The sequence below is a fragment of the Artemia sp. Qi Xiang Cuo genome, chromosome 13, assembly GCF_049724085.1.
Source record: "Artemia sp. Qi Xiang Cuo chromosome 13, ASM4972408v1, whole genome shotgun sequence".
Taxonomy (NCBI): Eukaryota; Metazoa; Arthropoda; class Branchiopoda; order Anostraca; family Artemiidae; genus Artemia; species Artemia sp. Qi Xiang Cuo.
Genome location: NC_142806.1, coordinates 63,108,769 through 63,126,100, shown reverse-complemented (window position 1 = coordinate 63,126,100; position 17,332 = coordinate 63,108,769). Strand labels below are relative to the sequence as shown.

General features: G+C 36.4%; 1 protein-coding gene across 1 annotated transcript in view; it reads right to left on the bottom strand.

Annotated features, from left to right (window-relative positions):
• LOC148945532 (uncharacterized) overlaps positions 1–17,332 on the bottom strand; it is a 257,374-nt gene that overhangs the window by 11,943 nt on the left and 228,099 nt on the right. Inside the window, exons 15-16 of the mRNA XM_089099073.1 lie at positions 15,209–15,379; positions 737–935 (exon numbers count right to left, since the gene is read on the bottom strand). Of these exons, the coding sequence (XP_088955199.1) occupies positions 737–935; positions 15,209–15,379 (370 nt within the window). The remainder of the gene's footprint in view (positions 1–736; positions 936–15,208; positions 15,380–17,332) is intronic.

Below are 17,332 nucleotides of genomic sequence, written 5' to 3'. Positions count from 1 at the left end.
GGGGTTGCCTCCTCCTCAACACCTAGCTCTTTACGCTACAGTTAGATTTTCCCCTAATTCTTTAAGAACGACTTCTGAAACACTATGTGTGTTTAATTGGAACAATGTGAAACTTTTTTCAGAATTTCTGAGAAACTTTAGCGTAAAGAGCGGGGTGTTCAGGAGGAGGCAACCCCCTTCATATAAGGAATAATTTTTGTTCGTTTTAAGTTTTACTGTCGCTCCTTACTTGCTGTTAAAAAAAACTTGTTTTCTATTTAATTTCAGAAGGGAGAGTACTTATTTACCGGCATTATTGGAAAAAAAGATGAAAAATTAAATAAAAAAACAAGTTTTTTCAACTGAACGTAAGGAACAATATTAAAACTGAAAACGAATAGAAATTATTATGTATATGACAGGGGTTACCCCTTTCCTCAATACCTTGCTCTTTACGCTAAAGTTTTACTGTTTGTCCCAATTTTTTAAGAACGACTCCTGAAGCACAAAGTCCTTTTAATTAGAATGAATTTTTTTTTGAAGTGCTAAAAACTTTAGCTTGAAGCGCAAGGTCTTGAAGAGCCAACCCCTTCATATACAGAATAATTTCTTTTAGTTTTGAGTTTTAATGTTTCTCTTTACTGTCAGTTGAAAAGGCTTTGATTTTATTTTTCATTTTGTTATTTTCTTTGCTCTCTGAGTTTCATTTATTTTTTTTTACCTAATCACAACAAAAGTAAAGTAAAAAAACAATTACCTGTTTTAGTGTCTGCTGCACCAATACTAGCTCCTTGTTGAGCCTTTACCAAAGATGCATATATTTTATCAATTTTCATAAGTTCCTCGTGATTTCCTTGCTCTTTGAGTTTACCCTCATCCAAAACAAAAATATGGTCGGCATTTCTGATTGTTGACAATCTATGTGCTACAATTACTGTCGTTCTACCTTGTCTTGCCTAAAAAGAAAAAGCAGAATGAAGAGAAAAGATGAAAGAAAGAGCACCAGAAAAGGAGAAACAATATTTGCATGAAGCTGAAACGAAATATTCGATTAATCTTAGAATGTAACGAAAGGAAGATTAGAATGAAAGTGAAATATTCACTGCAGAATATAGATATATGAAACCCTCTCTCAAGCGGAATAAATCATAGGCAGCGCAATCGCGCTATCAGAGGCAACGCTGTAGCGTTGCCTATAGTAAAGGCCATACGGCTCCAATGTTTCATTATTTATATTTTTCTCCCCAGAGGCACTTCATATGGAAGGGGTCGTCGTAGAAACTTCAAAGGAAGCTCATTTGATTGGAAATCGAGAGTTCTAGTGCCCTTTTTAATAGTCGAAAATGATTGGACGGCAACTAGCCCCCTCCCCCCGCGCCCAACATTCCCCCCAAACACATCCATTCAAAATTTTGAGATAGCCATTTTGTTCAGCGTAGTTTCTTTCCAGATAAAAATTATATTTTTAAGGAGGACACTCCCCCACAACCTTCAGGGCAAGGGGTTTAAGTTATGCCCTGGGGGCATATAAGGTTTTTATAGAAGGCGTTGTCGTAAAAACTTTAAAACAGGCTCATTCGATTGGAAATTAAAAGGGAGAGTGCCCTTTTTAATATTCGAAAGTGTTTGGAGGGAAACAAGCCCCCCCCCCCCACGCCCATCATTTCCCCAAACACATCAAATAAAAATTTTGTGATAGCCATTTTGTTCAGCGTAGTTGATTTCCAGATAGAAAATGTATTTTTGAGGAGGACACTCCCCACAACCCTCAGGGCAAGGGTTTTAAGTTATGCCCTGGGGGCATATAAGGTTTTAATAGAAGGCGTTGTCGTAGAAACTTCAAAAAAGGCTCATCCGACTGGAAATTCCAAGGAATAGTGCTCTTTTAATAGTTGAAAGCGATTGGAGGGCAACTAGCCCCTCCCCATGCCCATCATTCCCCCAAACACATCCAATCAAAATTTTGAGATAGTCATTTTGTTCAGCGTAGTTTATTTCCAGATAGACAATATGTTTTTGTGGAGAGAAATCCCCCACAACCCTCAGGGCAAGGGTTTTAAGTTATGCCCTGGGGCATATAAGGTTTTTATTGAAGGCTTTGTCGTAGAAACTTCAAAAAAGGCTCATTCAATTGGAAATTCAAAGGGCTAGTGCCCTTTTTAATAGTCGAATGTGATTGGATGGCAAGTAGCCCCCCCCCATGCCCATCATTTCCCCAAACACATCAAATAAAAATTTTGCGATAGCCCGTTTGTTCAGCGTAGCTGATTTCAAGATAGAAAATATGTTTTTAAGGAGGACACTCCCCCACAACCCTTAGGGCAAGGGTTTCAAGTTATGCCCTGAGGGCTATAAGGTTTTTATTGAAGGCATTGTCGTAGAAACTTCAAAAAAGGCTCATTCGATTGGAAATTCAAGCGCTAGTGCCCTTTTTCAATTGTCGAAAGTGATTTGAGGGCAACTAACCCCCGTCTCACGCCCACCTTTTCCCCAAACACATCCAATCAAAATTTCGTGACATCGATTTTATTAAACGTAGTTTTAAGTTCTGGAAATTAGGTCTTTTAGGATGATAACTCCCCCAGAGCCCTTAGGGCAAGGGTTGTAAGTTATGCCCTAGGGACATATAAGGTTTTTTATAGACAACATTGTCGTAGAAACTTCAGAAAGGGCTCATTCGATTAGAAATTTAAATGGCTAGTTCTCTTTTTAACAGTCGAGCAGGACACTCCCCCCCAGTCTTCAGGGGCAAGGGTTATAAGTTATGCCCAGAGGGCATATATGGTTCTTATGGAAGGAATGCTCTTATAAACTTCAGGGAGGGCTCATTTGATTGGAAATTGAAAGTTCTAGTTCACTTTTTAGGTGTCAAAAGATATTGGAGGGTGACCAGCTTCCCCCCTCCCCTTTCGGATAAGTGTTGTTTACTGTCCGATTATTCGTGACTTTAAAAAACGGAGCTATAACTTTCAATTTAAATCGAATGAGGCTTTTTTCAAAGTCTATACGAATACCTCTTTGATAAAAATCCTATATATGAACAATAGACAGCTTGCATAACTTGTGGACAGCGATTGACAACAATCAATGGATTGAAAAAAATAGCTCCAATAAGGGGGTTTAGACCATTTCACTTGCTGACACAAAGGGGTCACGACTGTTTGGAATTGACCTTAATAGGATTTTGTGTGCCAAAGCAATTTTTCAATAGTCGAAAGTGATTGGAGGGCAACTATCCCCCTCTCCCACGCCCATCATTCCCCCAAACACATCCACTCAAAATTTTGAGATAGCTAATCTGTTCAGCGTATTTGATTTCAAGATAGAAAATATGTTTTTGAGGGGGACACTCCCCCACAACCCTTAGGGCAGTTATGCTCTGGGGGCATATAAGGTGTTTTATAGACAACATTGTCGTATAAACTTCAAAAAGGGCTCATTCGATTGGAAATTTAAATGGATAGTTCTCTTTTTACATCGTCGAAAGTGATTTTAAGGCAGCTGACACCCCTTCCACGCTCAAAATTTTCCAAAACACGCCCAATCGAAATTTTGATTTAACTATGTTGTTCAACGTAGTTGAAAACTCTGGATCTTATATGTTTGAGCAGGACACTCCCTCCACAGTCTTCAGGGGCAAGGGTTATAAGTTATGCCCTGGAGGCATATATTGTTCTTATGGAATGAATGCTCGTATAAACTTCTGAGAGGGCTCATTTGATTGGAAATTGAAAGTTCTAGTTCAATTTTTAAGCGTCAAAATATATTGGAGGGCACCCAGCTCCCCCCCCCCCAAACCAAATTGTCCCAAATGTATCCCATAAAAATTTTGAGATAGCTATTTTTTTAAAAATATTTAAAAGATAATATAACAAAAAATCCGGTGTTGACACAACCCACCAGGGCCCGGATGCAGGCATTGTAAATTATGCCCTGGGGGCGTATATAGGTCTAATGGAAGGGTGCTCGTATTAACTTCAAAGAGGGATCATTTGATTGGAAATTGAAAGTTCTAGTTCACGTTTAAGAGTCAAAAGAGATTGGAGGGCATCTATTCCTCCTCCACGCCCTTTTTTATCAAAACCATCCGATAAAAACTTTGAGATACATTTTTTTAAAAATAGTTCAAAGACCATATAACGAAAACTCAGGGGTCAACACAGCCACCCAGGGCCCGTGGGCAGGGGTTGTAAGTTATGCCCTTGGGGAATATATGATTCTCATTGAAGGGATGCTCGTAAAAGATTCAGAGATGGCTCATTTGATTAGTAATTGAAAGTTCTAGTTAAGTTTTTTCGAGTCAAAAGATACTGGAGGGCAACTGACACCCACGCCCCTTTTCCCCAAATGCATCCAATAAAAATTTTGAGATAGTCATTAAGTTAAAAATTTCTCAAAAGTCAGATAAAAAAAACTCAGGTGTCGTCACAACCCCCCAGGGCCCGGGGGCAAGCGTTGTAAGTTATGCCCTGGGGCATATATTGTTCGTATGAAAGGGATGCTCGTATAAACTTCAGAGAGGGCTCATTTGATTGGATATTGAAACTTCAAGCTCACTTTTTAATAGTCAAAAGAGATCCGAGGACAGCTATCCCCCAACCCATTTGATGAAAATTTTGAGATACACATCTTGTTAAAAATAGTTCAAAGGTCTGGGAAGAAAAAATCCGGTGTCAATAGAACCGTCCAGGGCACAGGGGTTATAAGTTATACCCTAAGGGCATATATGGTTCTTATGAAAGGGATGCTCGTATAAACTTCATAGAGGGCTCATTTGATTGGAAATTGAAAATTCTAGTTCACTTTTTAGGTGTCAAAAGATATTGGAGGGTAACCAGCTTCCCCCCTCCCCTTTCGGATAAGTGTTGTTTACTGTCCGATTATTCGTGACTTTAAAAAACGGATCTATAACTTTCAATTTAAATCGAATGAGGCTTTTTTCAAAGTCTATACGAATACCTCTTTGATAAAAATCCTATATATGAACAATAGACAGCTTGCATAACTTGTGGACAGCGATTGACAACAATCAATGGATTGAAAAACATAGCTCCAATAAGGGGGTTTAGACCATTTCACTTGCTGACACAAAGGGGTCACGACTGTTTGGAATTGACCTTAATAGGATTTTGTGTGCCAAAGCAATTTTTCAATAGTCGAAAGTGATTGGAGGGCAACTATCCCCCTCTCCCACGCCCATCATTCCCCCAAACACATCCAATCAAAATTTTGAGATAGCTAATCTGTTCAGCGTATTTGATTTCAAGATAGAAAATATGTTTTTGAGGGGGACACTCCCCCACAACCCTTAGGGCAGTTATGCTCTGGGGGCATATAAGGTGTTTTATAGACAACATTGTCGTATAAACTTCAAAAAGGGCTCATTCGATTGGAAATTTAAATGGATAGTTCTCTTTTTAATTGTCGAAAGTGATTCTAAGGCAACTGATACCCCTTCCACGCCCACCATTTCCCCAAACACGCCCAATCGAAATTTTGATTTAACTATTTTGTTCAACGTAGTTGAAAACTCAGTATCTTATATATTTGATCAGGACCCTCCCCCCACAGTCTTCAGGGGCAAGGGTTATATGTTATGCCCTGGAGGCATATATTGTTCTTACGGAATGAATGCTCGTATAAACTTCTGAGAGGGCTCATTTGATTGGAAATTGAAAGTTCTAGTTCAATTTTTAAGCGTCAAAAGATATTGGAGGGCAACCAGCTCCCCCCCCCAAACCAAATTTTCCCAAATGTATCCAATAAAAATTTTGAGATAGCTATTTTGTTAAAAATAGTTCAAAGATCATATAACAAAAAATCCGGTGTTGACACAACCCACCAGGGCCCGGAGGCAGGCATTGTAAATTATGCCCTGGGGGCGTATATAGGTCTAATGGAAGGGTGCTCGTATTAACTTCAAAGAGGGATCATTTGATTGGAAATTGAAAGTTCTAGTTCACGTTTAAGAGTCAAAAGAGATTGGAGGGCATCTATTCCTCCTCCACGCCCTTTTTTATCAAACCCATCCGATAAAAACTTTGACATACATTTTTTTTAAAATAGTTCAAAGACCATATAACGAAAACTCAGGGGTCAACACAGCCACCCAGGGCCCGGGGGCAGCTGTTGTAAGCTATGCTCTTGAGGACTATGTGGTTCTCATTGAAGGGATGCTCGTAAAAAATTCAGAGATGGCTCATTTGATTAGTAATTGAAAGTTCTAGTTAAGTTTTTTCGAGTCAAAAGATACTGGAGGGCAACTGACACCCACGCCCTTTTTCCCCAAATGCAGCCAATAAAAATTTTGAGATAGGCATTAAGTTAAATATTTCTCGAAAGTGAGATAAAAAAAACTCAGGTGTCATCACAGCCCCCCAGGGCCCGGGGGTGGGCGTTGTAAGTTATGCATTCGAGTATATATTGTCCGAATGATAGGAATGTTACTAAAAACTTCAGAGAGGGCTTATTTGGTTTGAAATTAAAACTTCGACCTCACTTTTAAATAGTCAAAAGAGATCCGAGGACAGCTATCCCCCAACCCATTTGATGAAAATTTTGAGATACACATCTTGTTAAAAATAGTTCAAAGGTCTGGGAAGAAAAAATCCGGTGTCAATAGAACCGTCCAGGGCACAGGGGTTATAAGTTATGCCCTAAGGGCATATATGGTTCTTATGAAAGGGATGCTCGTATAAACTTCATAGAGGGCTCATTTGATTGGAACTTGACTGTTTTATTCACTTTTTAAGAGTCAAGAGATTTAAACTAGCCCCCCCCCCTCACGCTCTTTTTTCCCTAAACCCGTCCGCTACAAATTTTGAGATAGCCAGTGTTTTGGAAATTGTTCAAAAATTAGATAACAAAAACGCCCCCCAGAGCCCGGGGATAGGCGTTGGAAGTGCTGTCCTGGGTGTGTGTATGGTTCTTATGAAAGGGATGCTCGTAGAAACGTCAGAGGGTCTCATTTGATTGGAAGTTGAAAGTTCTAGTTCATTTTTTAAGAGTCAAAAGATTTCCGAGGGCAACTAGCCCCCCCACACCACACCCTTTTTCCCCCATGCCCATCCGACAAATTTTGTATAATAGTCATTTCGTTAAAAATAGTTTAAAGGTCAGATAAGAAAATTCCTGTGTCAACGGAACCCGCCAGGGCCTGGAGGCAGGCGTTATGAGTAATCCTATAGAGGCATATATAGTTCTTAATGAAGAGATGCTCGTATAAACTTAGGAGAGGGCTCATTTGACTGGAACTTGAAAGTTCTTGTTCACTTTTTAAGATTCAAAAGAGATCGGAGGGCAACTAGGCCAACCTCCCCCACGCCCTAAATGCATCAGATAAAAATTTTGAGATAGACATTTTGTTAAAAATAGTTCAAAGTTCTGATAACAAACAACTCCGGTGTCGACACCGCCCCCCCCCCCCAGGCCCGGGGGTAGGCGTTGTAATTTATGCCCTGGGGGCATATATGGTTGTTATGGAAGGGAAGCTCGTATAAAATTCCTAGAGGGCTCATTTGATTGGAAATTGAAAGTTTTAATTCACTTTTTAAGAGTCAAAAGGGATTGGAGGGCAGCTAGCCTTCCCCCACACTCCATTTATTTTTTTCCCAGAGGCATTTCATATAGAAGGGGTTGTCGTATAAACTTCAAAGAGGGATCATTTGATTGGAAATCGAGAGTACTAGTGCCCTTTTTAAGAGTCGAAAGTGATCAGAGGGCAACTAGCCCCCCAAGCCCTTTTTCCCCAAATACATCTGATAAAATACTTTAGGTAGCCATTTTGTTAAAATAGTTGAAAGATCATACAAAAAAAAACACTTAAAGGTATGGTTATTTCGTTAAAAATAGTTCAAAGATCAGATAACAAAAACTCCTGTGTCAACAACCCCCCCCCCCCCCCCTTCCAGGGCCGGGGAAGGCATTGCAAGTATTTCACTGGTGGCATATATGGTTCTTATGGAAGGTATGCTCGTATAAAATTCAGAGAGGGTTCATTTGAACGGAAATTAAAAGTTGTAATTCTTTTTCTCAGAGTAAAAAAAGATCAGAGGGCAACTAGCCCCTCCCGCCCTTCACGCCTTTGGGCGTTTCGGATGGATAAACCCATCCGATAAAAAAGTCAGGTGACCATTTTGTTAAAAATAGTTCAACCATGAAATATTAATGCTTTAGGATCAATAAAACCCCCCAGGGCCCAGGGATAGGGGTTGTGAGTAATAGTCTGAGAATATAAATGGTTCTTATTGAAGGGATATTCATATAAACTTCAGAGAGGGCTCATTTGATTGAAAATAGAAAGTTCTAGATCACTTTTAAAGAGTCAAAAGAGACCAAAGCTTAATCTAGTCCCCCCACGCCCTTTTTACCCAAACCCATCTGATAAAAGTTTTGAGATAGCAATTTGGTTAAAATGGTTCAAACATCAGATAATAAAAACTCCGAGGTTGACACAAACCCATTTTTACACTTTGATATTGTTACTTTGATATCAGTTTTTATACTTTGACGAATATTTGATTTTTTTTTTTATTTGATTTTGGAATAAGGAATTTTTAAAAGCTCCAGGGTCGACACAACCCCCCAGGGCCCAGGGATAGGCGTTGTAAGTTATACTCTGGGGATATATATGGCTCTTATAGAAAGGATACTCGTATAAACTTCAGAGAGGGCTCATTTGATTGAAAATAGAAAGTTCTAGTTCACTTTTAAAGAGTCAAAACAGACCGAAGCTTAATCTAGTTCCCCCACGCCCTTTTTCCCCAGACCCATCCGATAAAAATTTTGCGATAACAATTTTGTTAAAAACAGCTCAAACATTAAGCAATGAAAACTCCGAGATTGACAAAAACCCATTTTTTCACTTAGATATTGTTTCTTTGATAGTCATTTTGATACTTCGATGAATATTTTATTTTTTTTTTAATTTGGTTTTGAAATAAGAAATTTTTAAAACTTGAAATTTTTTGCAATAAAAAACGAACAAAAATTAATTTAAAAAAAATTTCCTAAAAATAATTTTTTAAAAGAAAAGTAAAGGCAATTTTAAACTTAAGGTCAGCAGATACAAATGCCTTTTAAGATTCAAACTTAAAACGACCAGAAATTACAATTAAAGAATAAATGAAACTCAAAACGAACAGAAATTTAATAAGCAATCATAGCAAAAACATACAACAAGTAAAAATATAAATGAATAAATAGATCTTAAAGGGAGTAAATAGATCTTAAAGTATTGAATACGCAAATCAAGCTTGAAACGAACAAAAATCACCACAAACAAGAGTTTGGTTATGACTTCCTTCTCTCACTGTAAAAGTGTAAAACCTACTGCGTCATTGGCGCTTTACTGAAAACTATATGCGTCTTGAACCGTCTTGGAAAATATAAACAACATCAAATCGAATATTTGATGAATAATGATACTAATTGATGAAAGATCCATCAGTTCAAGAGTTATATTTCACTGTAATTGTATTTTTATTTTCAATACTGTAAGAAGTGGAAAAGAAAATATTTGTATTATAATTCATTTTCAATTAAGTGCCAGTGACGCAGTAGGGTTTTGGTTTGTACTTACAGTTAGAAAAGGAGGAGGTCAGTATCCAAACTCTAGTTTGTAGTGAAATTCAATTCGTCTTGTACAACTTTAGAAAAAACTAATAAATTAAACTGAATATTTGATTTATAATGATATTAATTGCTGAAAGCTCATCAGTTCAAAATTTTACTATAATTTTAATTATTATTTTTAATTCTAAGTAAAAAAGACAATATTTGAAATAAAATTCGTTTTCAGTAAAGCACCAATGACGCAGTAAATTTTACACTTTTACAGTGAGAGAAGGAGGTCATACCCAAACTCTTGTTTGTAGTGATTTTTGTTCCTTTCAAGCTTGATTTGCATATTCAATTTAAGTTTCACTCGTTTTAAGATTTATTTATCAATTTACATTGATATCTATTGTATGTTGGTTTGCATTGATTGTTTATTTAATTTCTGTTCGTCTTAAATTTCATTTATGCTTCAATAGGAAAATATTTTTTTCGTCTTAAGCTTGAATTTCATGTTCAATCTAAGCATTACTGGCTATAAGATCTATTTATTCATTTATATTATTACTTGTTGTATGTTTTTGCTATGATTGCATATTTAATTTCTGTTCGTTTTGGATTTCATTTATTCTTTAATTGTAATTTCTTGTCGTTTTGAGTTTGAATTTTAAAAGGTATTTGTATCTGCTGAGCTTAAGTTTAAAATGTCCTTTACTTTTCTTTGAAAAACTTATTTTTCGGAAAGTTTTTTTTAAATTAATCTAAGTAAAGAACAATGTTGGCACAATGTATTTTTTTTTATACTAGGGCACTTCGTATCGAAGGAGTTGTCGTAGAAACTTCGAAAAGGGCTCATTCGATTGGATGTTGGAGTGTCTAATGCCCTTATTAATAGTCGAAAGTGATTGAAGGGCAACTACCCCCCCCCCCCCGCCTCCAAACCCATGATTCCCCCAAACACATCCAATCAAAATTTTTATATAGCCATTTTGTTCATCGTAGTTTATTTCCAGATAGAAAATATGATTTTGAGGAAGGTACTCCCCCAGAACCCTCAGTGCAAGAGTTTTAAGGTATGCCCTGGCATATACGAGCGATGTTGGCACAATGTATTATTTTTTTCTTTAGAGCAGGGCACTTCGTATCGAAGAAGTTGTCATAAAAACTTCGAAAAGGGCTCATTCAATTGGAAATTGGAGGGGCTTGTGCCCTTTTAATAGTCGAAAGTGATTGGAAGGCGCCGAACAACCCTCCGACGCCCACTATTTCCTGAAACACATCCAATCAAAATCTTGAGATAGCCATTATGTTCAGCGTAGTGTATTTCTGCATAGAAATTATGTTTGTGAGAAGGAGAGTCTCCCATAGCCCTTAGGGAAAAAGTTTTAAGTTATGCCCTGTGAGCATATAAGGTTTTTATAGAAGGCGTTGTCGTAGAAACTTCAAAAAAGGCTAATTCGATTGGAAATTCAAAGGGCTAGTGCCCTTTTCAATAGTCGAAAGTAATTGGGGGGCAACTAATCCCCCTCTCACGCCCACTTTTACCCCAAAAACATACAATCAAAATTTTGAGATGGCAATTTTATTCAACGTAGTTTTAAGTTCTGGAAATTAGGTCTTTGAGGATGAAAACCCCCCACCGCTTTCGGGGCGAGGGTTGTAAGTTATGCCCTAGGGGCATATAAGGTTTTTAAAGAAGGCGTTGTCAAAGAAACTTCAAAAAGGGCTCATTCGATTGGAAATTGAAATGGCTAGTGCCCTTTTTAATAGTCGAAAGTGATTGGAAGGCAACTAACACCCCTTCCACGCCAACCATTTCCCCAAACACATCCAATAAAAATTTTGAGATAACCATTTTGTTCGACGCAGTTCAAAGTTCAGGAAATTATACTTTTAAGCAGAACACTCCCCCCCACAGTCTTCAGGGCAAGGGATATAAGTTATGCTCTAGGGGCATATAAGGTTTTTATTGAAATCTTTGTCGTAGAAATTTGAAAAAGGGCTCATTCCATTGGAAATTCAAAAGGCTAGTGCCCTATTTAATAGTCGAAAGTGATTTGAGGGCAACTAACCCCCCTCTCACGCCCAACTTTTCCAAAAACACATCCAATCAAAATTTTGAGACAGCCATTTTATTCAACGTACTTGAAAGTTTTGGAAATTAGGATTTTAAGGATGAGAGTTGCAAGGGTTGTAAGTTATGCCCCGGGGGCATATAAGGTTTATCGAAAAAGTTATTGTAGAAATTTCAAAAAGGGCTCATTTGATTGGAAATTGGGTTATTCCTTTCTAATAGTCGAAATTGAGTAGAGAGTAATTAACCCCCTCTCACGCTCATCATTTCCTCAGAAACATTCAATCAAAGTTTAGAGATAACCATTTTGTTAAACGTAGTTGAAAGTTCCGTAAATTATGTATTTAAGGATGACAAACCTCCCAGAGCCACCAGAGCAAATGTTGTAAGTTATGCCCTGGGGGCTTATTACATTTTTGTAGATAAAGTTGTCGTAAAACTTCAAAAGGGGCTCATTTAATTGGAAATTAAGAGGGCCAGTGCCCTTTTTAATAGTCGAAAGTGATTGGAGGGTGACTAACCCCCCTTTCACGCCCACCATTCCTCGAAACACATCCAATCAAAATTTTCAGAATGCCATTTTGTTCAACGTAGTAGAAAATTCTGGAAATTAAGTCTTTGAAAATGACACCCCCCCGCCCTCAGGGCAAGGGTTGTAAGATATGCCCTGGGGGTTAAAAAGGTTTTTATTGAAAGTGTTGTCGTAGAAACCTCAAAAGGGCTCATTTGATTGGAAATTGAAAGGGCTAGTGCCATTTTTAATAGTTGAAATTAATTGGAGAGCGGCTGCCCCTCTCACGCCCACCATTTCCCCAAACACATCCAATCAAAATTTTGATATAGCCATTTTGCTTAACGTAGTTGAAAGTTCTGGAAATTGGATCTTAGAGGATGACAGCCACCCTAACAGCCCTTACGGTAAGGGTTGTAATTTATGCCCTGGTGGCACATAAGTGTTTATAGAAAGCGTATTCGTTTCAAAAAGGGCTCATTCGATTAGAAATCGAAAGGCCTAGTGCCCTTTTTAATAGTCGAAAGTGACTGGATGGCTTGACATTTTTAAATAATAGTTCAAATAGGGATAAAATCCTTTTAATAGACAGTGTTTTTTATAACAGTGATAGAAATTCACAAAAATACCAGATATTTCGGTCACATATACAGTGACCGTCATCAGTGGTAAAACTCTTTACCACTGATGACGGTCACTGTATATGTGACCGAAATATCTGGTATTTTTGTGAATTCCTATCACTGTTATAAAAAACACTGTCTATTAAAAGGATTTTATCCCTATTTGAACTTTTATTTATCGTCATGGAAAGGCAGTGTGGTCTCCGAAATTATCTACTTGACATTTTTATAGTAAAGATCGATGTGGGTATAATGTATAATTGTTTTTTTTGTTGTTGTTGTTGTTGTTTAGAACAGGGCGCTTCGTATCGAAGGAGTTGTCGTGTGAACTTTCAAAAGGGCTCATTTGATTGAAAATAGAAAGGGCTAATGCCCTTTTTAATAGTCGTAAGTGATTTGAGGGCAACTAATCTTTCTCCCACACCCACTCTCCCATTTGCTAGTTATGTTTAAAAACTAAATTTTGCCTTAAGATTAAATCAAACTGCACTTTGTTAATGCTAATTCCCAATAAGGCATCTCAGCAGTATCCCAAGAACGACTGAGGGTATTATGTTCAACTTTCGGGGCTACTTCTGCTCTTAAAATATCCAAGCAATCAAAGAAAGTAAACAGATTTTTTTGCGAATGATATCAATTTGTCTATTTCAGGTGAATTAGAGGAGGTATGAAAATAAATTCAACACTACTATTTGTGTCCAGATTTTTAAAAGGGTGCATGTTGTTAAAAATTGCTGAAAATTTTTCTCCAGCATACAAAAGGCAGGCCAAACAATAAAGTCTTAAAAAAACGAAAAGATTTAAAGTATTATTATCTTTTTCCCTGAAAAGACTATGACAATATAAAACGAACAGAAATTAATTTAAAAAACTTTTTCCACAAAATACGTTTTTCAAAGAAAAGTAAAGAACTCCATTGAACAAAAAATGTGCAAAAATAAAATCAAATAATCCATCAAACGTGAAACTACCACAAATCAGCATCTAAAAATGCATGAAACCCAAAACGAAAAGAAATTACAATAAATAACCGAGTCAAAGTCAAAACGAGCAGAAATTAACATAAGTTGGGCTCAAAACCCCTATGCCTTCCCAAGGCCAGAACAAAATTTGCACTTTACTGAAAAAATTACAAGTGAATGTGGATTGTCAGTTTAATATACTGATATTTAGTAATCCAAATGTTAATATTATTTGATTTATTAAAGTTATAAAAGAAAAACATTTATATTTTTTTTAATAAAGTGCAAATTTTGTTCTTGCCTTGGCATTGTGGCTTTGAGCCCAACTTATGTTAATTTCTGCTCATTTTGAGTTTGACTCGGTTAATTATTGTAATTTCTGTTCGTTTTGGGTTTCATTTATTTATCGATGCTGATTTGAGCTAGTTTCACGCTTGATAGATTATTTGATTTTATTTTTGATAGTTTTTTGTTTAAGGGAGTTCTTTACTTTTCTTTGAAAAACTTATTTTGCGGGAAAAGTTTTTTTTAATTAATAATAAAACAAAACCTAAATGAATTTGTTGCTAAATTTTTCTTAGACCCCTCTTCTGAGTTGCAACAGTGTTTTATGATCTCCCCAATGTTTCCTCACGTTTTCATAGTTGATCTGTTTTTAATCCACGCCTCTGTTAAATCCAATCCTCCTGAAGTATGCTAGATCACTGCCTATCAAAGAATGGTGGACCGGGAACGACAGTGGTCAAGTAGGGTTACGCAGCATTAGACACCAGCTATCAGGTCAGCCGAAAAACAGCAGAAAACTTGTAAGAATTGTATTTTTGGTGATTTAATATGGAAAGATAGGGGTTAGAAACAGCAAGCGGTAAACCCAATTTAGCGTCTGACGACTTTCTTAGAAGAGTAGAAATTGTTAAGTAGAGAGCATAATTGATATGATTAATCTGCAACTTTGTGTGATTAAAGCATAAATTTCTTGGTAAATTATAGTCAATCTATTCATGGCTTTCAAAAATTATTTAATTCAAGATCCAATTTACACGATGTCAGCCTAGATTAGCTTATTAAGTGGGCTAGTTCACTTTAAGCTAGTAGATGTTCTTTCTTCTCCATCCTTTACATTTAATAGTACCCACAAGGATGAGCGTATGATAGTTTAGGCAGGCTAAAAAAGGAATATAGTCGCCAAAATGGCACTAGTGATTTATATTTTCGATGCTGGTACCAGTTTTAACTCTTATAACTTTCCAATACTCTTTACACCTTTCTATAAGGTATTTAGTTACACTTTGATTACTAAGCGTTAAAGCGTGTCTTTTTTCAACAGCAAAGAAACTTTCTTGTATGAATACTGGGCGAAGAATATTTCCTTATAAATGTAAAATATTATGGGGATCAAAAGATAATACTTGTTTCAAATTTATTTTCTCCTTTCCGGTGTATATGAAGTGTTCTATCTGTTTGTAACAATATAGAAAAATGAAGGGACTCATCCTCGGCAAACCTTATCCAACGCTCTCTGAACAGCGGCTTCACTTTGATTATCTAATGCTGAAGTTGCTTCATCCAATAACAGCAGCTTTGGATTTCTGACTAAAGCTCTTGCAATTGCGACTCTCTGCTTTTGACCTCCACTTAGCTGGGTTCCTCTATCACCAACCAATGTGTCATATCCCTAGAAGAAGATTTTTCCTCTTTAGCAATGAGTATAAAAGTATAAAAATCCTTATTTCGTGATGAATGTTTCTGTCTCTTAAAAATGAAAAAAAAACAGCAAAAAAGCCCCATCCCAAACAACATTACTGAAAAACAAAATAACAAATTGCACTGATACATACACTCGTATTTTTCCCTTAAAGCCTTAACAATTTTGGATTTATTAAAGTTAAAAAAAAACATTCGAAATGTATTGTATTTCAGTAAAGTCCAATTTATGTTCTGGTCTACAAAAGTCGTGGGTATCCCAGCCCTACTCATTTTAGTTTCTGATTGTTTTGAGTTTGACTCAGTTTTTTATTGTATTTTTTTTTTTTTAGTTTTGGGTTCCATTATTTATTTATTGTGATTTGTGGTAGTTTTACGATTCGAAAATTTATCCGACTTTATTTTGGATATTTTTTTGTTTAGCGTTGTTCTTTGTTTTTCTTTGAACTTGTTTTGTTGATTTTTTTCTTATAATTAATTTCTGCTGGTTTCTTATTGACATAGTCTTTTTCATTGGTAAAGAAAATAACATTTCAAATTGTTTCATTTTTTTTTCTATTGGAATCCATAGTTTAGTTTACTGTTTATATAGTGGAGAAAATTTTCAATAATTCTAATAATATACACCCTTTTGAAAATCAGAACACACAGAGTATCCTTTGAATTAGTTTGACACCTCCTCAAATTTACCTGAAAAATAAAACTTAATACCATTCTTAAGACATGGTGTCTGTACTATTTTGACAACCTGGATGTACTTACGCTCTTTCAATTGTTCAATTGTAAGAGGAGAAGTAGTAATAATAGTAGCAATAAAAGTTTCAACTTAATACCCTCAGTCTTTCTTGAAATATTTCTGAGAAGTCTTATTGTCAATCAGCCTACACATAGTGCCTTTTGATTTGGGTTTGAGTCAACCTAATGTTTTAGTAAAAGTTACTACTTTATAGCCTATTTTACTCCCAAAATATCCCACCTGGCTATCTTGACCAAAAATAGTGGTAATATCGGTAGCCCTAAGAGTTTTCAGCTTAATACCTGAAGCTGTTGTTGGAATATTGCTAATATACCCCTTTGATAATCCACATGTACATAGTTTTTTTCGATTAAGTTTAACACCACTCACACCGTTCTCTGAAAGTTGAACTAATACCCTTAGTATTAGCAATAGTAGTGGGAATAGTAGTAGAAGTAATAGTAAAAGCAAAAGGAGTAATAACAGTAATAGCAGTAGTAGTATTAGTTGTTAGCAGTAGTAGTATTCAAATTGTGTTTTTTTTAGTCTAGAGCACCACTCCCTCCTCATGTCCTGGTAGTTTTAACTTAATACTTTAAGCCGTTTCCAAGATATTGCTGAAACGTCCTGTTGATACCCTGCACGCATATAATGTGTTTTTATTTAGCCCAAAATTTCTCTCGACAGTCCCTGAAAGTTCCACATTAATACCATTAGCCTTATTAATATTGTTACTAGTCGCAGTAGAAATACTACTGCTAACAGAAGCAAAAGTATGTACATAGTAGATTTTATTAGTTCAACATACCCCTTAATTTACCCTTAATTTACCCCTAAAATACTCTAAACCGTTCTTGGTATACTTTTGATACGGCCTTTAGACAGCCTACATACAAACAGTGTGTTTCAATTTAATTTAAAGCGCCCCTCAACATTTTTCCGGACAATGTTTCCTTAATAACCTAAGCCTTAGTAGCGATATTAGAAGTAGTTGGAGTAGTATATAATATGTAGTATGTAGTATGTAGAAGTAGTTGGAGTACTAACACCTCTTGGTTGGTTTAAAATTAATTCAGTATGCGCTGCACGTTTTAATTTAATGCTCTAAACTGTTCCTGGAATATAGCTGCTACGGTCTTTTAATAGCCTGACTCCACATAGCGTTTTTAATTTAGTTCACTATCCTCC